We start from the raw sequence: 21,693 nt of genomic DNA on the forward strand, positions 1-21,693 counted from the left end.
TGTAGAGTGGGTAAGAATATCTTTGGTTTTGTCTGTGCCGTCTCCTTTGCTTTATTTAATGAAAGAACATAGTTGTCGGGCATCTTCAAGAGCTCATTCCAAAACAAAGTCTCTTAAACTTTCTTTTTTTCCATGTAGGGGTTAAGTTTTTCAATAAAGATCCGTCCTGAGAGAAGACTTTTTAGAAATAAAAGACCAGAGAGATTCTCAAAGCAGGATGAAATACTATTTTCCTAAATGCAGAGAGGCCAGGCAGGATGGGTGGCCACCACTCCAGCTCCAGAAGGCAGAGTGTCCAGATGGGTGGGGGCTGTCAGGAGTAGATTCTGGGGTGGGGGACCAGAACCGGGGAGTAGGGCCGGGCCTGGGATTTCCCTCCGGGAGCCGATGGGACTCCAGATTGAAACACTGGGTTAGCGCTTGTATCTTGGGGGAGAGGGTGGGGGTTCTGGGTCTGTTGACCATCCCTCCTCTGTGTCCCCCAGGACTGTGCCCCAGGCTACACACGCACTGGGAGTGGACTCTACCTTGGCCACTGTGAGCTGTGCGAATGCAATGGCCACTCGGACTTGTGCCACCCAGAGACCGGAGCCTGCTCGGTGAGATGCAAGCAGGTCCAGGGTGAGGGGTGGGGGTGGTTACCTCAACTGGGCCTCGGTGGGTGGCAGGGCTGGGTGCAAGAAAGAGAGGTGGGCTTGGTCAGGTAAGCCTGGGACCCTGGGGCATGGCCTGTGGGGACCAAGTGCTGGGGTCAGCAGACATGGTGAGTGAGGGGCTGCAGGTATGACAGGGTGGCCAGATCTGTGGACTAGCGTCCTTCTTTACAGAGAAAGTGGCTCCTGTTATTTTTTATTGTCAAAGCAACATGTTCTCTGTAGAGGAGTTGGACTACAGAAATAAACCAAAAAAGAAAGTAAAAATTACCTGTAATCCTGCAGTTGGGGGTACTTTCTGTCAACACCAGAATGCAGAGCTATCCTTTTATGGGCAAATGTTTACACATATAATATATTTCTCATTTAAATAATAAGTACAGGACCAGCTTTTTCACTTACTGGCTCATGAACATCTTTCCGTATCATTAAATGTTTTTTATACCTGGACTTTTCCAGTGGGGTGTGCATAGCCCTCCAGCCTTGTGGCCAAGGGACATGCTAAACATGGAATGAGGAACGTGCTATTTTAATAAACAAGCCTGTGTTTCCTTGGAGGAGAACATAAAACCCACACATTTTTGTGAGATTACAGGTATTTAGGTGAAGTATGTAAGAAAGACAGCCAGCATCAGCCTTTTGGATAGCTGTTTGGGTGTACGTACTTTTTCAGTTTATCCAGTTCCCTAGTCTCAGCTGTGTAGTTCTGTTTCCAGAGTTTTGCTTTCATAAACACCACTGAGATGAGATCCTTGTAGTGAGATCTGCGAACCCTCCATGTTTGTTTATTTAAGATAAGATTTTAAAAAATGAAGTTTTTAGATCAAAGGATTATACAAATTGTTAAGGCTTTTGCAAGCGTTGCCAAAGGGCGGGTGGCTGATGTCCCTGTGCCCCACAGCAATGCCAGCACAATGCCGCTGGGGAGTTCTGTGAGCTGTGTGCCCCTGGCTACTATGGAGACGCCACAGCTGGGACCCCTGAGGACTGCCAGCCCTGTGCCTGCCCACTGACCAACCCGGAGAACATGTGGGTGTCCTTGCCCAAGACCCAAAGAAGAACTCCTGCTGGCGGGTGGAGGGTACTGGCTTTCAGGGCTGAAGTAGAGGGGGCAGGGAGGGGAGTGGGCTTCCCAGGGCCTGACCTTCGCCTCCCCCTGCTCCAGGTTCTCCCGCACCTGTGAGAGCCTGGGAGCCAACGGGTACCGCTGCACCGCCTGTGAGCCTGGCTATACCGGCCAGTACTGTGAGCAGTAAGTTTGCAAACTGGAGGGCTGAGGAGGGCAGGGCACATTCGGTGGACTCCCAGGTGGGACCCTGGATGGTGTCGCCCAGGAAGGTCTCGATCAGGATCATGTCCCTCTGCTGCCCCAAACCCTTGCCAGCTCTCTCCTTTGCCCTCAGGACAATCCCAAGCTCCTTAGGTGGTCTTCCCAGGGGTCCCTGTAACCCAACGTTTCATCTCATCCCACTCTTGACTCCCAAATCTATATTCCAACTGGATTTGACATTTTCTTAATTTCTTGTTGTTCAAGTCTTTGCATGCGCTGTTCCCTCTGCGTGGAACACTCCCTCCTACCCTTCCCTTCCTGGCTAACTCCGGCTTAGCTTTCCAGACTCAGCTCATTCATTTATTCAGCACATTTTTATTGAGCATCCATTGTATGCCGTGCAGTGTGCCCGGGTACTGGAGATAAAGTGGGGGACAAAACTGATTCAGTCCCACTACCTGTGATGAGAGACAAGACAGAGAAAAAGCAATCATGCATACATGTAATTGAAAACCGTGATAAGTCCTCTAAAAGGAACTTATCGGAACGACCTGTTCCGAGGGAGTAACTCAGCTCAGAAGCCCCATCCTCTCAGAAGCCCCCTTGATTCTCAGAGTTGGCTTAGGGGACCCCCTCTGTGTGCTTGTAGCTCTCTACACTTCCCTCACTATTATTTTACGTAGAGTTTCCATATTGGGTTCTCGACTAGGTCATGAGTTCCATTATCATGACTTCATCATGTTCACTGTCGTATTTTCAGCCTCTGACATAGTCCTGGCACGTAGAGGTTGACTATAAACGTCTGTTGGAGGAATTTCCCTTGGAGAATGCAACCCTTAATGCCCCCCATTCCCCAGCCTGCTGTGTGTGCACTCTCCTCTCAGCTCACAAGGGCCTCTTTGGTCCCTGAGGTCCTTCCAAAGCTCTGAGTCTTTTTGTCCACACTGGGCAGTAGGATGGGCTTCTGCCTCCCCAAGCCCACCAGAGGCAGTGGGGCCCCTGGAGCCTGACAGAGCCGGTCCTTGTTCTTCCTTACAGGTGTGCCCCGGGTTATGTGGGTAACCCCAATGTGCGGGGCGGCCGGTGCCTACCACAGAGTGAGTAGAACCATGGCCACGGTGGGGGTGCTGGGCAAGGCATAGAGTCTGGGGAGTTCTGGTGTTTGGGGGATACCAGGTCTGGGGGACAGGGTGGAGAGTAGAGTCCCCAGTCCTGGGGAGGGCAGAGATATCGGAGGCAATGCTCCATGCTGGGGTCCTCTCGCCTGAATGGCCTCTTTTATCTCCCCCCACCCCCACCCCACCGGCAGACCAGGACCCCCTGGTGGTCCAGATCCACCCTGCCCGGAGCGTAGTGCCCCAAGGTGGCTCCCACTCCCTGCGGTGCGAGGTCAGTGGAAACCCACCCCACTACTTCTACTGGTCTCGTGAGGATGGGCGGCCTGTGCCCAGCAGCACACAGCAGCGACATCAAGGTACCTGTGGCTTTGGGCCCCTCAGCCCTGGGAGCTGCCCCAGTGGGAGAGGAGGCACAGGCCCGCCTCTGCCCTGCTGGACACTTGTCCTTGCACACAGGGCTAAGTGGCCGAAGAGGTGTGCTGGTCTGACCAGCTCCCATCCCCTCCCCACCAGGCTCCGAGCTGCACTTCCCCAGCGTTCAGCCCTCAGATGCCGGCGTTTATATTTGCACCTGCCGGAATCACCAGCATACCAACACCAGCCGGGCAGAGCTGCTGGTCACTGGTGAGTCCCTGTCCCATTCCTGACAGCACCTGCATACCCGGCTGGTAGCGCAGTCATCTACCAGGAGGGGATGGTGTTGCCTGAACTAGGGCATGGGCCATGGAGATGCGGAGAAGTGATTGACTCAAGACCAGTTTTAGAGGCAGAATTGGTGGAACTTGATTGTGGTCAGCGAGGGAGTATGTCTGAGATGATGCCCTGGGGTTTGGATTCCAGCAACTGGTGGGTGAAGGTACCATTTACTGAGACGAGAGAGGAGCCAATGGGAAGGTGTCTTCATTTAGGCCCTCAAAAAGCAGAGCCTGAGACAAGTAGTTTATTTGGGAGGTGATCCCAGGAAACACCAATGAGGGATGGGAGACACGAGGGAAGGCATCCAAGAAAGGGAGCTATCAAGCAAGTTACTGCCATGGGCAGTTGTTGCTGATTCAGGTAGAGGAAACTCTGAGCCTATGAAAAACAGGACCCTTAGAGTTACCCCACCCCAAAATTGGGATATGTGCATACCAGCACATGGGTCATTGACTGGCGCCTGTTCCAGAGGCTTCTTTCCCACCACATGGGCAGGCAAAGTGGGCTTCAGCAGCCTGAGAAAGCTCTGGGGCAGAGAGTTGCAGGGGCTGGTTGTAGAGGTCAGGCAGGTGGACATGCACTGAGCAGTGCGGGAGGAGCTGGGCAGCCACTGGCAGCACCAGGCGGGTCATAGGGAGTCAGGAGCTTGGTTTGGGACTTGTTAAAGTCTGAGATATTTGGGAGAACATGCAAGCGGATATGAGAGGCAGGCACGTGGATGTGTGAGTCAGGAACTCAGGGAAGAGGCCAAGGCCCAAATGTGGGAGCCACTGACCTAGGATAAAGCCACGGGGCAGGATGGGATGACCCAGGGAGAGGCTGGCTAGAGGACAGGCCAATGCGGAGCCCTGAGGAGCCAGTAAGGGCAAAGAATCCTTGGAGGTTGTGCGTTGACAGGATGGTTGTCTGTGGAGAGCATAGATAGAACCATTTTGAAGTGAGGTAAAGAATGTTTGGGCAATGAGAAAACGAACAAAAATAAATTTTAAAATGACAAAAAGATGCAAAAATAAAAATAAGAAAAAATAAACCAAAAAATGAATTTAAAAAAGAATAGCTGGGAACACAAGAAGCGCAGATCGCAAGTGTAGACAACGCTTTCAAAACCCTTGGACCTGAGGGGAGCCAAGAAATGGGGTAGTAGCTGTGGGGAGCGTGCGGGGAAGTACAGAGGGTCCAGGATGCATTTTTTTAGAGATGGGAGATTCTAAAACACATTTGTCAGTGGAGCAGAGTGATCCTAAGGAAAGGGAGGAGAGAGGCTGATGCAGCAAAGGAGGGAAGACTATCGTGGCATTATTTTTAGTTGCCAGAAAGTGGAAGCAACTCAAGATGAGTCAACCAGTGAGTGGATCAAGTAAATGTGGTACAGCCAGACTGTGGGACATTACTCAGCCTTAAAAGGGAATGAAGCTCTGACACATGCGACAGCATGGATGAATCTTGAAGACATCATGTTGAGTGAAATAAGCTAGACACAAAATGACAAATAGTGTAGAAAAGTCTCTTATATGGAATACTTAGAATAAGCAAACGTATAGAGAAAAGCAGAAAAAAATAGCAGAATAGTGGTTACCAGGCACTGGAGGAGGGAGAAATGAGGAGTCATTGCTTAATGGGTAAGAGTTTCTGTTTGGAATGATGAAAATGTTCCAGAAATAGATAGTGGTGGAAGTTATACAGCAGTGCCAGTGTGCTTAATGCCACTCAAAAATGGTTAAAATTATTTTTGTTTGCATATTTCCCCACAATTTTTAAAAAGTTAAAAAGCATGCTAAGTGAGGACGTCTATGGGAAGGTGATCCAGGGCCCAGAAGGTGGAAAGGTGGGGGCAGGAGTGGAAGGGAAGGTGGATAGATTTAGGAAGATCTACCAATTCCTGACCTGTAGTTTCCGTTTTCCCAACAAGCTTGAGTCTTGGCCATTAGCTGTCAAAGTGAGAAGGGTGGGTTGGCGAGCTTTGTGGAGATGGGAGGAGACGTGAAGCAGCTGTCTGGGAAGATAGGAACCTGAACCACAAGGGGAAAGCCTGTGGGGGTGAGCAGACCTGTGAAGAGCCCATGTGAGGTCTGTGGTCATGAACTTGAGCCAAGTGGACTCAAGGCATGATGTTCTCCAGTCCCATCCTGCTGGCTGCTCGGAGGGACCAGATGTAAGAATGCGCTCTGAGCTGGACCAGGGAGGAAACGAAGCCCCGAGAGGGTGACAGGGAGGGGAGGAAGTGGCGCCAGAACAGGGGCCTGGCCAGCACCCAGCTCACGGTGATGGGGGGTGGGTACCTCCCCTCCCTGCAGAGGCGCCAAGCAAGCCCATCACGGTGACAGTGGAGGAGCAGCGCAGCCAGAGCGTGCACCCCGGGGCTGATGTTACCTTCATCTGCACGGCCAAGAGCAAGGTGGGCAGGCTGGGGGATGGGGTCGAGAGGGGCTCTGTCCTCGGGGGTCTCTGAGGCCACCCCTGAGCCCTGCCCTGCCCGCCTTGCCCCACAGTCTCCAGCTTACACTCTGGTGTGGACCCGCCTGCACAATGGGAAGCTGCCTGCCCGCGCCATGGACTTCAATGGCATCCTGACCATTCGCAACGTGCAGCCGAGCGACGCGGGCACCTACGTGTGCACCGGCTCCAACATGTTTGCCATGGACCAGGGCACGGCCACCCTGCATGTGCAAGGTGCGCCCCTCATCCCTGAGCCTGACCCAGCCGCCCCTGGCTTCCCCCAGGGCCAGGGCACCGCTTCTTCAGTCGGCAGCCAGTTTCTGAGCATCTGTGTACATCACATCCTCCCTGGGCTCCGAGAAACAGGGAGAAAGGGGCATGTAGGAGCTCTGCCCTCCCAAAGTGTGTGTCCTAGTTGGGAAGACAACAGCATGGGATCAAATGAATGAGCAAAATAATTCCACATGGTAACAAATGCCAGGGCAGGAATAAACAGTGATGAGAGGGCAAGGACCAACGTGGAGGAGGGCTGGACTACTGGACTTTTCTGGATGGATGGTCAGGGGGGGGCCTCTCTGCAGAGATGACATCCGAGCTGAGATCTGCAGAAACAGAGTGTCCTGCCATGTAACACATCGGCAGAGAGTGTTCTTTGTAGAGGGAGCATCATATGCAAAGGCCCTGAGGCAGGAGCATGTCTGTGTATTTCAAGAGCTGCAAGGCCACTTTGGTTGGAACTGAATGGGGGAGGTGTGAGCAGAGGCGAATATGCAGGGTATGGTAGACCACAGTTGTGGGTTTGGATCTTATCCTAAAAGCAAGAGGGGGCTATGAACAGGTCCCAAATGGAGAAGTGACAAGATCCCATTCATGTTTGAAAAGCTCCCTTTAACTGCTCTGTGGACAGATGGCCATGGGGGGGGGGGAGGGGGGAAGCAGAGAGAAAAGCTAGGAGGCTCTTGGCCATGAGTCATACAGCACTCCCCACCTTGACCATGTATTCTTTCCCCTCTCCCATCAGCCTCAGGCACGCCATCCGCTCCGGTGGTCTCCATCCACCCACCGCAGCTCACGGTGCAGCCTGGGCAGCTGGCCGAGTTCCGCTGCAGTGCCACAGGGAACCCCACACCCACCCTTGAGTGGACAGGTGAGGCCATGGCAGGGACGACGTTCGGGGCCTGCCTTTCTCCTGTAGGGGAGGGCAGGGACCAGGCTCTTGGTTATGGGGTCTGCATCCCTTGGGTGCCAGCCCTACTTCTCCACGTCAGGGGGTCCCGGTGGTCAGCTCCCGCAGAAGGCACAAATCCACGGTGGCATCCTGCGCCTGCCAGCCGTGGAGCCCTCGGACCAGGCCCAGTACCTGTGCCGCGCCCACAGCAGCGCTGGGCAGCATGTGGCCAGGGCTGTACTCCACGTGCACGGTGAGGGGCTACGGCTGGGGCTGGGGGGATGGGGGTGCCCGGGGGAGGGGTACACTCACAGGGCTCTGTCTACAGGGGGCAGTGGGCCGAGGGTCCAGGTGAGTCCGGAGAGGACCCAGGTACACGAAGGCCGCACCGTCAGGCTGTACTGTAGGGCAGCGGGGGTGCCCAGTGCCACCATCACCTGGAGGAAGGAAGGGGGCAGCCTCCCCCCACAGGTGAGGAGACCCAGCCCACCCAGGTCCCCAGGCTCAGCAGAGTCCTGGCACTTGCTTCCCACCTCTACTTCCCACCCCATTTCCTCCTTTTCTGGTTCCCCTCACTTCCTCGCATGCATCCTGCCAGGTAGCAACAGTTTGCCTCTTGCCTTGCTGCTAGGCTGTGACCTTCTTGGCACCATATTAGGCCTTACTATTGACTCTGCCTCCCTCTACCTTTGGGGCTCTTTACCCACATTCAACCTTTGTCAGACCCTTGGTCTTTTCCCATAGCCACTCTTGACCCTCTCCCATGGCTGAGTCCTCTCCCGTGGCTGTCCCCTCTCCCATGGGTGTCCACTGTCCCATGCCTGACCCCTCTTCCATGGCTGACTGCCCTCTCCCCTGGCTGATTCTCCATCCTCTCCTGTGGCTGACCCCTGTCCCGTGGCTGACTCCTTTGTGGCAGGCCCGTTCGGAGCGCACTGACATCGCCACGCTGCTCATCCCAGCCATCACGGTCGCCGACGCTGGCTTCTACCTCTGCGTGGCCACCAGCCCTGCGGGCACCTCCCAGGCCCGCATCCAAGTGGTCGTCCTTCCAGGTGCGGGGCCTCAGGGGGCTGATGGAGTGGGGAAAGCAAACTGTGCTCCCCTAAAGCCTCCTTACACCTCCTGCGGCCCCCAGCCTCAGGTGCCAGCCCTCCGCCGGTCAGGATTGAGTCCTCGTCACCTTCTGTGAGTGAAGGGCAGACTCTTGACCTCACCTGTGTGGTAGCCGGGCAGGCCCACGCCCAGGTCACGTGGTACAAGCGAGGGAGCAGCCTACCACCCCACACCCAGGTATGAGGGTTCCCAAGCCTAGCGTGGGCCATGTCGGGGTGCAGGGGCTCTGGCCGGGGCTGGTCCCTGTGTACAGGGGGAGGTTTTACCTTGCCAGGGCTCTCTCCACGACCGGAAGCCAGGCCTTCCTTCTCTCCATTCCCAGCTTATGATGCAGGGCAGCTCAGAGCGGAGGCCAGAGGTGTTCAGTGACTGAATCACTGAGGCCTGAGGGAGTGGCCACCACAGCCCTGCCCTTACGTACCTCTGCCCTTGCCTCGCCAGGTCCACGGCTCCCGGCTACGGCTTCCCCATGTTTCACCAGCTGATTCTGGCGAATATGTGTGCCGAGTAGAGAGTGAGTCGGGCCCCAAGGAGGCCTCCATCACCGTCTCTGTCCTCCACGGCACCCACTCGGGCTCCGGCTACATCCCAGGTAAGGCTTCAGGTGGGGCTGGGCAGGAACCAAGCCCTAGGATTGCCCCACTGCTCCAGGACTGGTGCCCAGTTTAAATGGCAGGGCGTCGATGGGAAGTACTGGCTGAGCACGTGGTAAGCATTCCCTGGAAGGGAGTTATAGTTAGCACCTGCCTCTTTGGGCCCATCCTGGGCACTCGGGGCCCCTGTTACCTGCAGACCAGACCAGCCTGTCACAGATCATAAAGTGATGGGTGACAGGACCTCTGGCTGCAGATTGGTGATGGGAGAGACAAGAAGGGGCCTGGCTGGCTTTGCTGGGGCCCAGGAGTGTGGTCCCGGACCCAGAAACACCCGTCCCAAGCTAGGGCCCATCCAGGGCCCCTGCCCCAGGGCTGCGAGACCAGGGCTTGGGAGCCCAGGCCTCTGAGCCGCCCCTCTGTGCCTCAGTCCCTGGCGGAGCCCCTGCTCCAGGCAGTTCCCAGCCCATCCGCATCGAGTCGTCCTCCTCGCGTGTGGCCGAAGGGCAGACGCTGGATCTGAACTGCGTGGTGCCCGGGCAGGCCCACGCCCAGGTCACGTGGCACAGGCGTGGGGGCAGCCTCCCCGCCCGGCACCAGGTACAGCGGCCCCCCAGGCCAGCCTGTGGAGGGGGTGTATCAGGCTGCACCGCCCCTCCCAACCCACCCTCCTCTCGCCCAGGCCCACGGCTCCCGGCTGCGGCTGCACCAGCTGTCCCCAGCCGACTCGGGCGAGTACGTGTGCCGCGTGGTCCTTGGCTCCGGGCCGCAGGAGACCTCCGTCATGGTCACCATCGAGGCCTCTGGCTCCAGCGCTGGTTCCATCCCTGGTGAGTGGCTCCCAGGGACACGGAGAGCTGGGCGAGGCTGCCAGCCTTCCCGGGTGGTGAGGTCCGTGACTCCACTCCTGTTGCAGACTCGGGGGCAGGAGGCCCATGTTGCGTCCGGCCGAGGCTCTCCCCGCTCAGCCTGTGCTTCTCCGAGTAATGCACCATCTCCCATCACTCTCCTCTTTGGCCACCTCACCCCTCGCGTTCCTACCCCTGCCTCCCCTCCCTTTCTCCCAGCCGCAACCACCCTGACTCTCCCCTGGGGTTCCCCAGATGAAGACATCAAGCCCCCGAAACGTGGGCCTGGCCTCCAAAGACGAGGCTGAGCTAGCTGCGGGGTGGATAGTTCCTGCCCTCTCTTGAGGGGGCATCTACCACCCCCGACCGTGTCCCCACAGCCCCCGGACCCGTCCCACCTGTCAGGATTGAGTCCTCATCCACCACGGTGGCCGAGGGGCAGACCCTGGACCTCAGCTGTGTGGTGGCAGGGCAGGCCCACGCCCAGGTCACGTGGCACAGGCGCGGGGGCAGCCTCCCCGCTCGGCACCAGGTACATGGCACCAGGAGGAGGGGAGGCGGCTGGCCAGGGCCGAATCATGGGGAATGGGGTGGGTGGGGTGTGGGGGTCTCCGTAGCCCCTGAGCTGAGGGACTGGTGGTTTCCAACTCAGGGAAGCAGGAGCGGGGCATCTGCTGGGCTCTGGAAAGCCCCCTTTCACCCCTGTCCTCTGCCGCCCAGGTCCGTGGTTCCCGCCTCTACATCTTCCAGACCGCCCCGGAGGATGCAGGCGAGTACGTGTGCCGGACCAGCAGTGGTGTGGAGGCTTCCATCACGGTCACAGTAACTGGGACCCAGGGAGCCAACTTCGCCTTCCGTGAGTGGGGCCAGCGGGCTGGGCTGGGAGGGAAGGAGGGATGGGCTGGGGCAGCTCCCAAGAACTAGAGTGACTGGTGACCGTCTTATGCCCGCAGCCCCTGGAGGTACCCAGCCCATCCGCATCGAGTCCTCCTCCTCGCGTGTGGCGGAAGGCCAGACCCTGGATCTGAACTGCGTGGTGCCCGGGCAGGCCCACGCCCAGGTCACGTGGCACAGGCGCGGGGGCAGCCTCCCCGCCCGGCACCAGGTATGGGGCTGGAGGATGGAAGGGTCAGGAGGAGGAGAAGGGGGGGCCTTGGATGGTGAAGGTCAGGGGTGGGGAGAGCTAGAGATTCCTCTGAGAGAAGGGGAGGCCTCGGACCATTGCCAGGGCAGATGGTGCAGTGGTTAGAACCCATTCTCCAGGCTAGCTTAGGTGTGAATCCTGGTTCTGCCATTTATGAACTGTGTGACCTTGGGCAAGTTTCTCAGTTTGTCTGTGCCATATTTCAGTCACTGTGAAGTGGGAATAGTGGAATCTACATTATAGAGTTGTCTTAAGGATTAAGTAAATTAATAAATAGGCAAAGCTCTCAGGGTCCTGGCTCATAGAATGTGCTATGAGCTATTATTGTGATAACACCCTTAGCTATTATTATTACCCTACTTTATAGAATTGAGGATGCCATCGATTGCAAGATGCACTATTATTTCATATACTTAGGTGTCACTTCTAATTGTAAGACTCTTAATTGTAGAATGCATCTTGATTTCAGAGACATTAAAATGTATGTCGTAAACATGGTATTAGCGTGTTTGCTCCATTCACCATAGCCCTGGCCCATCACTTGATTCCTGGAATGAGGTCCCCACTTCCCTGGCCCTAAGCAAGTCAGGAAGCTGATCCAGAGCTGATGGCTGGACTCAGGGGTCAGCAAGTAAGGCAGGGTGGCAGGTGCAAGGATCCCACACAGGCTTCCTCTGACCTTGCCCCCCATTCTGGCCAGACCCACGGCTCACTGCTGCGGCTGTACCAGGTGTCCCCAGCTGACTCAGGCGAGTACGTGTGCCGTGTAGTGGGCAGCTCTGGGCCCCTAGAAGCCTCTGTCCTGGTCACCATCGAGCCTGCAGGTTCCGGCCCAGGTAGGTGGCGCTGGCGGGAGGCCTCAGCACTCCACCCCGGACATGGCAGGGTCAGGAGGCCAAGCCTGAGACTCCACCCCACCTGACACCAGTAGCCCCTCCTCCATTCACACCCATCTCTTCTCCTCTCCCAGCTGAGGATTGACCCTCTGCCCTCTGTCCCCAGCACTTGGGGTCACCCCCCCAGTCCGGATCGAGTCATCTTCCTCCCACGTGGCCGAAGGGCAGACCTTGGATCTGAACTGCCTTGTCTCTGGGCAGGCCCACGCCCAGGTCACGTGGCACAAGCGTGGGGGCAGCCTCCCTGCCAGGCACCAGGTAGGAGGTGGGAGCCAAGAAAGGACTTTTCTAGCTACAGAATAAAAAGTACAGGCTTTGAATTCAATCATGTTTGAGTTCAGACACTGCCCTGCTACTTGCCTGCTGTGTGCCCTTATGCCAGTCACCTGACTTCCCTGATCCCCACTTTGCTCGCAGTGTGGGCTCACACTGCCAACCTACCTCCCCATAACATGTTATAGATGCTGGATCCTCCTTCTTCTCCCTGGTACCCACTCCCAAGGTCCAATTGCTCACTCTTCCTTGGGAGAGGGGAGATGAAAGGTGATGGATGGATGGTGGTTCTCCCTAGAAGAGTGTCCACTGAGCTCTAGCTGGCAGGTTCGGGCTGGGAGGGGGCCCAAAAAGGAACCAAAAGCCTGGTCATGAGCACCCAGTTCCTAGTGTCTGAGCCGGCCTCCCTCCTGCCCCTCTCAGGTACATGGCTCACAGCTGCGGCTGCCCCAGGTGACCCCAGCTGACTCCGGGGAGTATGTGTGCCGCGTGGTGAGCAGCTCAGGCACCCAGGAAGCCTCAGTCCTGGTCACCATCCAGCAGCGCTGTGAGTGACGCAGGAGCCATGGCAAATGGTAGGGGCTGCTCAGGAGCTCTATCTTGGCAGCTTCCACACCCTGGCTCCTGTCTTACCTTCCCAGCCCAGAGCGTGGTGTACCCTGTCCGCATTGAGTCGTCCTCGGCCTCCCTGGCCAACGGGCATACCTTGGAGCTCAACTGCCTGGTGGCCAGCCACGCCCCTCACACCATCACCTGGTATAAGCGTGGAGGCAGCCTACCCAGCCGGCACCAGGTGTGGAGCCAGCGGGCGAGGCAGGGAAAAGCAGGGCACACAGACGCTGATGGGAAGTCCGGGGATGGAGGTGGAGGTCCTCAGCACGTTTTGTGTTCATTCAGTCATTCAACAAACATTGAGCATCCTGGCTGGCTGGACACTGGTCTGGGGCTGAGGATACAGAGATAAGTCTCACTGACCTCAGTTGGATCCTGTATTTTAGCATCTGGAATTCACCCTTTCATTAAGTTGCCCTGAGAACCTGCTCTGTAACAAGTCCCAGGCCTGGCACTGAGGCTTCAGCATGGAATAAGATCCAGGATCTACCCGTGGGGAAAACCCAGGATGTTCCCAGCAGGCTTTCTGGAGGGGTGGTGGGTGGAACAAGCCAGAGGCTGGAGATGCCCCACCACAGTCCGGAGGCTAGCCGTGTAGGGCTCTGAAGGGGACTGTAGGGTCCCTGCCACCAACACCTCCTCCCCCCAGATCATGGGCTCCCGGCTGCGGATCCCCCAGGCGACGCCCGCTGACTCGGGCGAGTACGTGTGTCATGTCAGCAACGGTGCTGGCTCCCAGGAGACCTCTCTTGTCGTCACCATCCAGGGCAGCGGCTCATCCCATGGTAAGAGCACCAGGGCTTGGTGTCCGGGCTGGCGGAAGCAGAGGGAGGCAGAGAAGCCCCTGGCACTGTCTCCGGTGTCTTGACTCTGGCCATACCGACCATCCCCACCCTGTTCCCAGGGCCCAGTGTCTCCCCTCCTCTCAGGATCGAGTCCTCGTCCCCCACGGTGGTGGAAGGGCAGACCTTGGATCTGAACTGCGTGGTCAGTGGGCAGCCTCACGCCGTCGTCACGTGGTACAAGCGTGGGGGCAGCCTTCCTACCCACCACCAGGTACTCAGGGGAGCCGGGGCAGTGGGAGGGGGGCTCTGCCTCCTGGGGTGGTCCGTGCAGGGCAGCCCCGTGGGCCAAGAGGCCAGAGCATTAGAGGAAGGCTGGACCGTTGTCCCGCCTGCCCTGGAAGTCCCGGCAGGTTGGGCCCCAGGTAGACGGACATGCCTGGCGGGTCTGACCAGGGAGGCCTGGGAGCAGGCCTGAGCCAGCCACGATGCTGTGGCCCCTCGATGATCCGTCCCTCCTCCCCATCCCCGCCCAGGCCCACGGCTCCCGCCTGCGGCTGTACCAGCTGTCCGTGGCCGACTCCGGCGAGTATGTGTGCCGGGCCAACAACAACATCGAGGCCCAGGAGGCCTCCATCATGGTCTCGGTCTCCCCCAGCCCCAGCAGCGTCCCCGGTGAGTCCGACGAGGGGTGGGGAGGCGCGGGGCACAGCGTGTCCCTGGGGTGGCAGGAGCACTGCTGTCGGGGTCCTCAGATGTGGGTTGTGGTCCAAAGCAAAGGGTCCACGAAAACCTGCGAATTCAAATCCCAGCCATACCGCTAGTGATGGGAATGAACCACCTCCTCTCTCGGCCTCAGTTTCCCCATCAGTGAAATGGGGATACCAGTCGTTCCAACCTCCCAGCACTGTGCCGTCCAGTATGATGGCCGCTTGCCATGTGTGGCCATTCAAATTCAAATTAAATCAAGCTTAAAAATTCAGTTTGTCACATTTCAAGTACAATAACCACATGATTTCCATGATCACAAATAGTCCTTGGGTGGTACTCTGTTTAAATTGGGTGAGGCTTAAATGAGTTCATACATGTGAAGTACATAGAACAGTGCCTGACACACCATACGTGCTTAATAAATGTTCACTACTATTATTATTACACTAGGGGAAGGGAGTTTCTAAGGCTGGGGATCCCAACACACAGCTCCCAAATATGACCATGGCTAAAGCCTCAACTTGCCCATCTGTGTCCCTAGAGCCTGGCGGTGCCATGCCCATCAGAATTGAGTCGTCTTCTTCACACGTGGCTGAAGGCCAGACCCTGGATCTAAATTGCGTGGTCCGGGGCCAGGCCCACGCCCAGGTCACTTGGCATAAGCGTGGAGGCAGCCTTCCCAGTCACCATCAGGTACCCGAGGCAGGGCATGTGGGAGGGCTGCTGGACGTAGGGGCCCTGGCGAGAGGCCCCGGTCCCAAGCTCTGCCTAGGAAGGAGGTCTGGGAGGTCCCGCAGGTACAGTGTCCACCCTAGTCAGAGGTCAATGCTGGCCCCCGGCCCACGGGGATCCCAGATGGCATCTCACCCTGCTCCTCTGTCCCCCCATCTCTTCCCCGCTCAGGCCCACGGCTCCCGGCTGCGGCTGTACCAGGTGTCGCCAGCCGACTCAGGCGAGTACGTGTGCCGCGTGGTGGGCGGCTCCAGCCCCCTGGAGGCCTCTGTCCTGGTCACCATCGAGGCCTCCGGCTCCAGCACTGTTCATGTCCCAGGTGAGCGTCTGGGCAGTGGGTCTGGGAGGAAGGAGGGAGGGAGACCCCAGGCAGAGGATGGGTGGCAGGAAACGCTTTCCGGCACGTGCTGACAACGTCCCCTCTGACCCCCGCCCTCCAGCTCCTGCCCTCCCTCATGGCCAGTCTGGCCGGGGCGGCTGGGGAGACTCGGGCCGTGGCCCACTGGGTGACCTCTGCTCGTCTCCATGGCTGAGAGCGTGGACCTTGGGTCTGGCTTAGGGGGCTTAAGCCCCAGCTCCTCTGCCATGCTTGGGGAGGTGGCTGGAGGGACTCCCCCACTCCGTGCTTCACTTTCTGCACCTGTAAAGTGGGGAGAGTTGAGCTCTTCAGTGGCTTTTCCAGACCCAGGAGCAGCACCTCTGGGGTGGGTGAGAGGTATTTGAAGTGGCACCCTGATCCACGTCTTTTATTTTAATAATAGGGTATTAGAGGGAAAGCAGAGCAAACCTGTCATGGCCTCATGAAAAGCATTGCTGATGATGGGGCTGAGTATTTAAGTTTTTTCAAATGAATCAATTGAGAGGGAAACATCAGGCACTGAATAGCACAGGAGACATGCGGTTGGAGCAGAAGTCATGATCTTAGTACATGATTACCGAGTAGGAAATGGCTGAAGCACTTAGAGGTGCTGGGCCATGTTACATTTACACGTATTAACTCATTTCATCCTCATCACCAGCCTTGAGGTATGCATGATTACTCTGCTTTACAGGTGGGGAAACTGAGGTACAGAAAGGGAGGTAAAGTAACTTTTCAAAGGTCACATAATTGACAGTGGCAGAGCTGGGATTTGAACTCGGGCAGTCTGGCCCCAGAATCTGCTCTTGGCCACACACTCCCCAAGTCTGGAAAAGGTTGGTGGTCTGTGGTGCGGCCGTCCTGAACCCTCGTGGCCAGCGGTACTGGGCACAGAGGCGGAGAGACGGGGGAGCCCTGCCTGGGAAGGGGCCTGGACATTGAGGCCCCACCTAGCCTGGCCGTAAGCAGCACACCGTAAGTGGCTAGCCTGGCGTGCACCAGCCTCAGAGCAGGGGCAGTACGGGCAAGTGGGCGGAATTGGGCCCTCTCCCCAGGTGGCCTCTTGTCTGAACATCTGGGCCACCAGGGCAGAGGGTACAGGGGGTGGCGGTCCCAGCTCACTGACCTCTCCCTGTGCCCCAGTTCCTGGCAGAGCCCCACCCATCCGCATCGAGACCTCCTCTTCCCGAGTGGCCGAAGGGCAGACGCTGGATCTGAACTGCGTGGTGCCTGGGCAGGCCCACGCCCAGGTCACGTGGCATAGGCGCGGGGGCAGCCTCCCCGACCGGCACCAGGTATGGGGCTGGAGAAAGCAGAACACGGGCCCCCGTGGGGACAGTCCTACCTGAACCCCGCGCAGAAGGGACGGTGGCCCCGCGAGCCGAGGCTTGAGGAGAGTCGGGGCAGAGGGTCACCGGGAGTCAGGAGATCGGGGACAGGCCAGGCACAGCCCCACCGCCAGCCATGTGGTGCCTTGGCGTGACTTAGAGAAGGACGCCTCTTACCCGAGGTGGTGGCTTCCTTTTATTGGAAACGAGGTTGTCATGAACCGTTTGGACATGGTGCCAAAGGTGCTCCTTGTCCGAGGTGCCAAAGGGGAGCACCTTGGACAGGACGTAGCCCACGTAACTACCCGGCAGTCTGGGCACCTGAAGGCCTTGGCCGCAGCCCCCCACCTCACCCATCTTGACTCTCGCCCCCACCCCGGCCAGGTCCACGGCCCCCTGCTGAGGCTGAACCAGGTGTCCCCGGCCGACTCCGGCGAGTACTCGTGCCAGGTGACCAGCAGCTCGGGCACCCTGGAGGCCTCTGTGCTGGTCACAATTGAGGCCTCCAGCCCAGGCCCTATTCCTGGTGAGTGACAGGGAGCAGTGGGTGATGCTGGGACACAGGCTTGGGGCCCTTTGCTCTCAGCTCCACGGGAGGACTCCAGCCCCCACCCCACAAACCAGCCAGTGGAAGCCTGGTGTGGGTCTCAGCTGGGCATCTCAGCCCTAAGGAGAGGGCAGTCAGCCACACCAGCCACCCACAAGCCGCCGCAGCCCCAGGAGGACCCTGCTGGCATTCACTGGCGACCCGAGGTCCTGGCCTCTCACCTCTGGGAGCTTTGCTGCTCACCCACCCCTGTGCCCACAGCCCCAGGACTGGCCCAGCCCATCTACATTGAGGCCTCCTCCTCACACGTGACCGAAGGGCAGACTGTGGATCTCAACTGCGTGGTGCCCGGGCAGGCCCACGCCCAGGTCACGTGGCACAGACGTGGGGGCAGCCTCCCCGCCCGGCACCAGGTACAGGGCCCGGGACAGGGAGGGTTTGGGGCAGATGAGTTTCGACCTGCAGTGCCTTCTGCACCCCAAACTTCAAGCAACCCTAGGGACCAAAGGATAAAATATTTTTGGGGACAAGTTTACCAGGCTGAGAGATGAGACACATGGGTCTTTTCCCTGGCTCTGCTGCTGGGTCACCTCCTGTGCCTTAGAGAAGGACGCCTCTTACCCCAGGTGGTGACTTCCTTTTATTGGAAACGAGGCTGTCTTGAACATAGGCCCCACGATGTCCGAGATGCCAAAGGGGAGCACCTTGGGCAGACGTAGCCTGCGTAACTACCCGGCAGTCCGGGCAGTCTCTGTAAAGTCGGGGGGTTGGACTTCCAAGGATGTGTAAGCAAAGCTTCTCCACCCCCACCAGCTGGAGCCTGAGCTCCTGGAACTCATGAAGAGCCTTGGGTGCTGGCTGAGCGGGGCTTGGGGACTGGCCTGTTCCCACGTGCTTTGGCCTGATGGCTGCCCCATCCTCAATCCAACAGACCCACGGCTCCCGGCTGCGGCTCTACCACGTCTCCCCCGGGGACTCTGGCGAGTACGTGTGCCGCGTGGCTGGCGACCCGGGCCCCGAGCAGGAGGCCTCCTTCACCGTCACGGTCCCCTCCAGCGCAGGCTCCTCCTACCGTGAGTGGCCCATGCCACGGGAGGGGAGAGGTGGGGAGGCCCTGGTGCCCGCTGCTTGAGCCGCCCTGCTGAGCCCAGCCCTCCGCTCCAGGCCTCAGGAGCCCTGTCATTTCCATCGACCCACCCAGCCGCACAGTGCAACCGGGCCAAGACGCCAGCTTCAAGTGCCTCATCCATGACGGGGCAGCTCCTATCAGCCTCGAGTGGAAGACCCGGAACCAGGAGCTGGAGGGTGAGATGGGCAGGGAGGTGCCCGCAGGCAGGCACAAGGACATGGTGATGCCACCCAGGCAGGGGCAGCAGGCCAGGGACAACACCAAACTCACTGGCCCAGGGGAAGACTCTTTCCCTCTCTGGCCCTGGTGTCCCCATCTGAAAATGGTGAAGGGGCTGGAAAGAGTCCAAGGACACTTGCATCGTCTCCCATCTGTGGCTCTGAGCTGGACATACCCAGGCTAGAAGGGTCAGGGGCGTGGGGCGGAGATGTCCCATGTGCAGTGGCAAGTCATTGTAAAGTGGGAAGGCAGCCTGGGGCCAGCTCAACCCTCCTGACCATGTCCTGCCCCGACACCAACCCCACAGACAATGTCCACATCAGTCCCAACGGCTCCGTCATCACCATCGTGGGCACCCGGCCCAGCAACCACGGCACCTACCTCTGCGTGGCATCCAATGCCTACGGCGTGGCCCAGAGCGTCGTGAACCTCAGTGTACACGGTGAGGGGCGCCCCCACGGACCTCTGCCTTCCTTTCCCAGCCTCATTCTGAACCCAGTGTTCAGGTTTAATCCCGGTCTTCCCCTGTGACCTTGGGCTTTTGCCCTCCCCGAGCCTCAGTTTCCACGTCAGTGTGATAGGAGGACGCTGCTCACCCAGCTGTCCCTGAGGTGGGGTCGGTGACAATGTGTGTGACCAGGAAGCCCAGCACATGTGTCAGTGGGGGTTTTTCCTCTGGTCAGGGCCCCCAACGGTGTCCGTGCTCCCCGAGGGCCCTGTGTGGGTGAAAGTCGGAAAGGCCGTCACCCTGGAGTGTATGAGTGCCGGGGAGCCCCGCTCCTCTGCACGGTGGACCCGGCTCGGCACCCCCCTCAAGTTGGAGCAGCGGACATTCGGGGTTGTGGACAGCCACACGGTGCTGCAGGTGAGCCTCGGCTCCCCTCATCAGCCTGACTGGGGCCCCAGTGCAAGGCCTGGCCTGGAGTCAATGTTTAGAGGACAGAGCCACGGTGGACAAGTAGGGGATGAGGGGACGGAGAGAGGGAGGGCTGCGATACGTGGATAGATTGGAGGTTGGGAGGGAAGAAAGAAGGGAGAGGAAGGAAGTGAAGACATAGGGAATGGGTGGGGGGATGGGTAGGTGGGTGGGAGGGGGGGCAAGTCGCTGGATGGACCAACTAATGGGATGTCATGACCAGCAGTGGGGGGGTCCCTCAAGCAGCCAGCCAGCTGAGAGAGCTAAACATCAAGAGAAGGCTAGAGGGGAAAGGTGAAATAACAAGCAAGAAGCAAAGCCTGATGCCAGGGCCCGCCCTCCCAGTGCCCACGTCACCAGCCTCCTTGCTGCTTTCTTCCAGATCTCATCAGCCAAGCCGGCAGATGCGGGCACCTACGTGTGCCTGGCCCAGAATGCACTGGGCACAGCACAGAAGCGGGTAGAGGTGATTGTGGACATGGGCACTGTGGTCCCAGGGGCCCCCCAGGTGCAGGTGGAAGAAGCCGAGCTGACCGTGGAGGCTGGGCACACAGCCACCCTGCGCTGTTCAGCCACAGGTGTGGATGGGGCCCACCCATGGGGCCAAAATCCTGAAGATGAAGTCAGCCCTGGGGTGGGGACTTTCCTGCTGGCATTTTCTGGTGATGGCTGAGATGCCCACTTAGTGCCCTCCCACTACATGGTGGGCAGAATCACCCAGGCCCCTGATTGCAATCTCTGTCCCCATGAGGTGGCCCGGTGACCTCTGCCATCTTCCACTCCACTCCACAGGCAGCCCCACCCCCACCATCCACTGGTCCAAGCTGCGCTCCCCGCTGCCCTGGCAGCACCGGCTGGAAGGCGACACCCTGCTCATCCCCCGGGTAGCCCAGCAGGACTCGGGCCAGTATATCTGCAACGCCACCAGCCCTGCTGGGCACGCTGAGGCCACTGTTGTCCTGCACGTGGAGAGTAAGGTTCTCATCCCCTTCTTTGGGCTTCCCCCTGTGCACTACCTGGAGACCCGAGCTGCCCCCCCCACACACACACACGCACACACTGGGCTCCACCCTGTGCAGACCCCCAGGCACCCCATCTGGAGGTCCCATGCAACACAGACCCTCAGAGCCTGCCCTTCCCTGAAACCCACCACCCCTCTGGGAGCTTTGCTTTATCACCTCCAATCCTCTGGGCTTTGTTGTCCTTTGCCAGGTCACTGGCTTCCCTCCTGACCTCTGTGCTGGCCACCCTGATCTCATGTCCCCTTGCCACAGGCCCACCGTATGCCACCACCGTCCCAGAGCATGCTTCGGCACAAGCAGGGGAGACAGTGCAGCTGCAGTGCCTGGCTCACGGGACCCCCCCGCTCACCTTCCAGTGGAGCCGCGAGGGCGGCAGCCTCCCTGCAAGGGCCACTGCCAGGAAGGAGCTGCTGCGCTTTGAGCCCGTGGCCCCTGAGGATTCGGGCCGCTACCGCTGCCAGGTCACCAACAGGGTGGGCTCAGCCGAGGCCTTTGCCCAGCTGCTTGTCCAAGGTGAGCACGCCAGCCTCAGGGTGGGTAGAAGACGGCCAGCTTTCCTCAGGCCCCTCACTTATCCAGCTGTGGGCACCAGGAAACCCACCCCTTCTGTAGCCCCTCCTGGAGTGCGCCTGCTTTCCCCTGCTCTCTAAGGCCTGAGGCCGGCCTGCCTCCTCCAGGAAGGTCCCCGGTTGCTCCTTTTGCTCTCATTGCTGCTTCCTTCCCCTGCTAGAATGAGGATGCTCAGAGCCGGGCCTGGATATGGGTAGCTCAGCAGCCAGAGCAGGCTGGGAAAATGCCTGAGGGTGACAATGATGAATGTGTGACAGCACAGTGTCCACCTTATGCCCAGGGCTTCAGTGACTCTACAAAGGAGCCTGTGCCTTGTGGTCTCCATGTCCACAAGCCAAACAAGGGCTGCCGGGCCCAAGATTCTAGAAGCAGAAAAGCATGGGGCCCAGTGGTTAAGAGCCTTGACCCTGGAGTCAGACATGCCTGGAATTAAAGCAGAGCTCGGTCACTCGCTAGCTGTGACTTTGGCAAAGTCTTTTAACTCTTTGAGCCTGTTTCTTTACCTCAAAAGTGGAGAAAACAATACCTGCTGTGTAGGCTGAGTTAGAATGATATC

At 58.5% G+C, this 21,693-nt stretch overlaps 1 protein-coding gene across 5 annotated transcripts in view; it reads left to right on the top strand.

Moving 5' to 3' along the window:
* Positions 1-21,693, top strand: part of HSPG2 (heparan sulfate proteoglycan 2) — a 98,087-nt gene that overhangs the window by 63,030 nt on the left and 13,364 nt on the right. For all 5 annotated transcript variants that reach the window (XM_077150930.1, XM_077150932.1, XM_077150931.1 and 2 more), the window contains 38 exons: positions 486-599; positions 1,555-1,682; positions 1,819-1,905; positions 2,962-3,020; positions 3,233-3,397; positions 3,555-3,665; positions 6,032-6,132; positions 6,227-6,407; positions 7,195-7,320; positions 7,442-7,594; positions 7,670-7,812; positions 8,261-8,396; positions 8,480-8,634; positions 8,899-9,049; positions 9,481-9,650; positions 9,733-9,880; positions 10,279-10,430; positions 10,619-10,754; positions 10,852-11,003; positions 11,743-11,878; positions 12,045-12,196; positions 12,635-12,758; positions 12,853-13,004; positions 13,473-13,608; positions 13,728-13,879; positions 14,142-14,280; positions 14,858-15,009; positions 15,220-15,367; positions 16,550-16,701; positions 17,119-17,260; positions 17,543-17,694; positions 18,213-18,354; positions 18,446-18,586; positions 18,937-19,071; positions 19,313-19,494; positions 19,928-20,123; positions 20,338-20,517; positions 20,820-21,080. In XM_077150930.1, the coding sequence (XP_077007045.1) occupies positions 486-599; positions 1,555-1,682; positions 1,819-1,905; positions 2,962-3,020; positions 3,233-3,397; positions 3,555-3,665; positions 6,032-6,132; positions 6,227-6,407; positions 7,195-7,320; positions 7,442-7,594; positions 7,670-7,812; positions 8,261-8,396; positions 8,480-8,634; positions 8,899-9,049; positions 9,481-9,650; positions 9,733-9,880; positions 10,279-10,430; positions 10,619-10,754; positions 10,852-11,003; positions 11,743-11,878; positions 12,045-12,196; positions 12,635-12,758; positions 12,853-13,004; positions 13,473-13,608; positions 13,728-13,879; positions 14,142-14,280; positions 14,858-15,009; positions 15,220-15,367; positions 16,550-16,701; positions 17,119-17,260; positions 17,543-17,694; positions 18,213-18,354; positions 18,446-18,586; positions 18,937-19,071; positions 19,313-19,494; positions 19,928-20,123; positions 20,338-20,517; positions 20,820-21,080 (5,542 nt within the window). The remainder of the gene's footprint in view (positions 1-485; positions 600-1,554; positions 1,683-1,818; positions 1,906-2,961; positions 3,021-3,232; positions 3,398-3,554; positions 3,666-6,031; positions 6,133-6,226; positions 6,408-7,194; positions 7,321-7,441; positions 7,595-7,669; positions 7,813-8,260; positions 8,397-8,479; positions 8,635-8,898; positions 9,050-9,480; positions 9,651-9,732; positions 9,881-10,278; positions 10,431-10,618; positions 10,755-10,851; positions 11,004-11,742; positions 11,879-12,044; positions 12,197-12,634; positions 12,759-12,852; positions 13,005-13,472; positions 13,609-13,727; positions 13,880-14,141; positions 14,281-14,857; positions 15,010-15,219; positions 15,368-16,549; positions 16,702-17,118; positions 17,261-17,542; positions 17,695-18,212; positions 18,355-18,445; positions 18,587-18,936; positions 19,072-19,312; positions 19,495-19,927; positions 20,124-20,337; positions 20,518-20,819; positions 21,081-21,693) is intronic.

This window comes from Tamandua tetradactyla, chromosome 2, assembly GCF_023851605.1.
Source record: "Tamandua tetradactyla isolate mTamTet1 chromosome 2, mTamTet1.pri, whole genome shotgun sequence".
Lineage (NCBI taxonomy): Eukaryota > Metazoa > Chordata > Mammalia > Pilosa > Myrmecophagidae > Tamandua > Tamandua tetradactyla.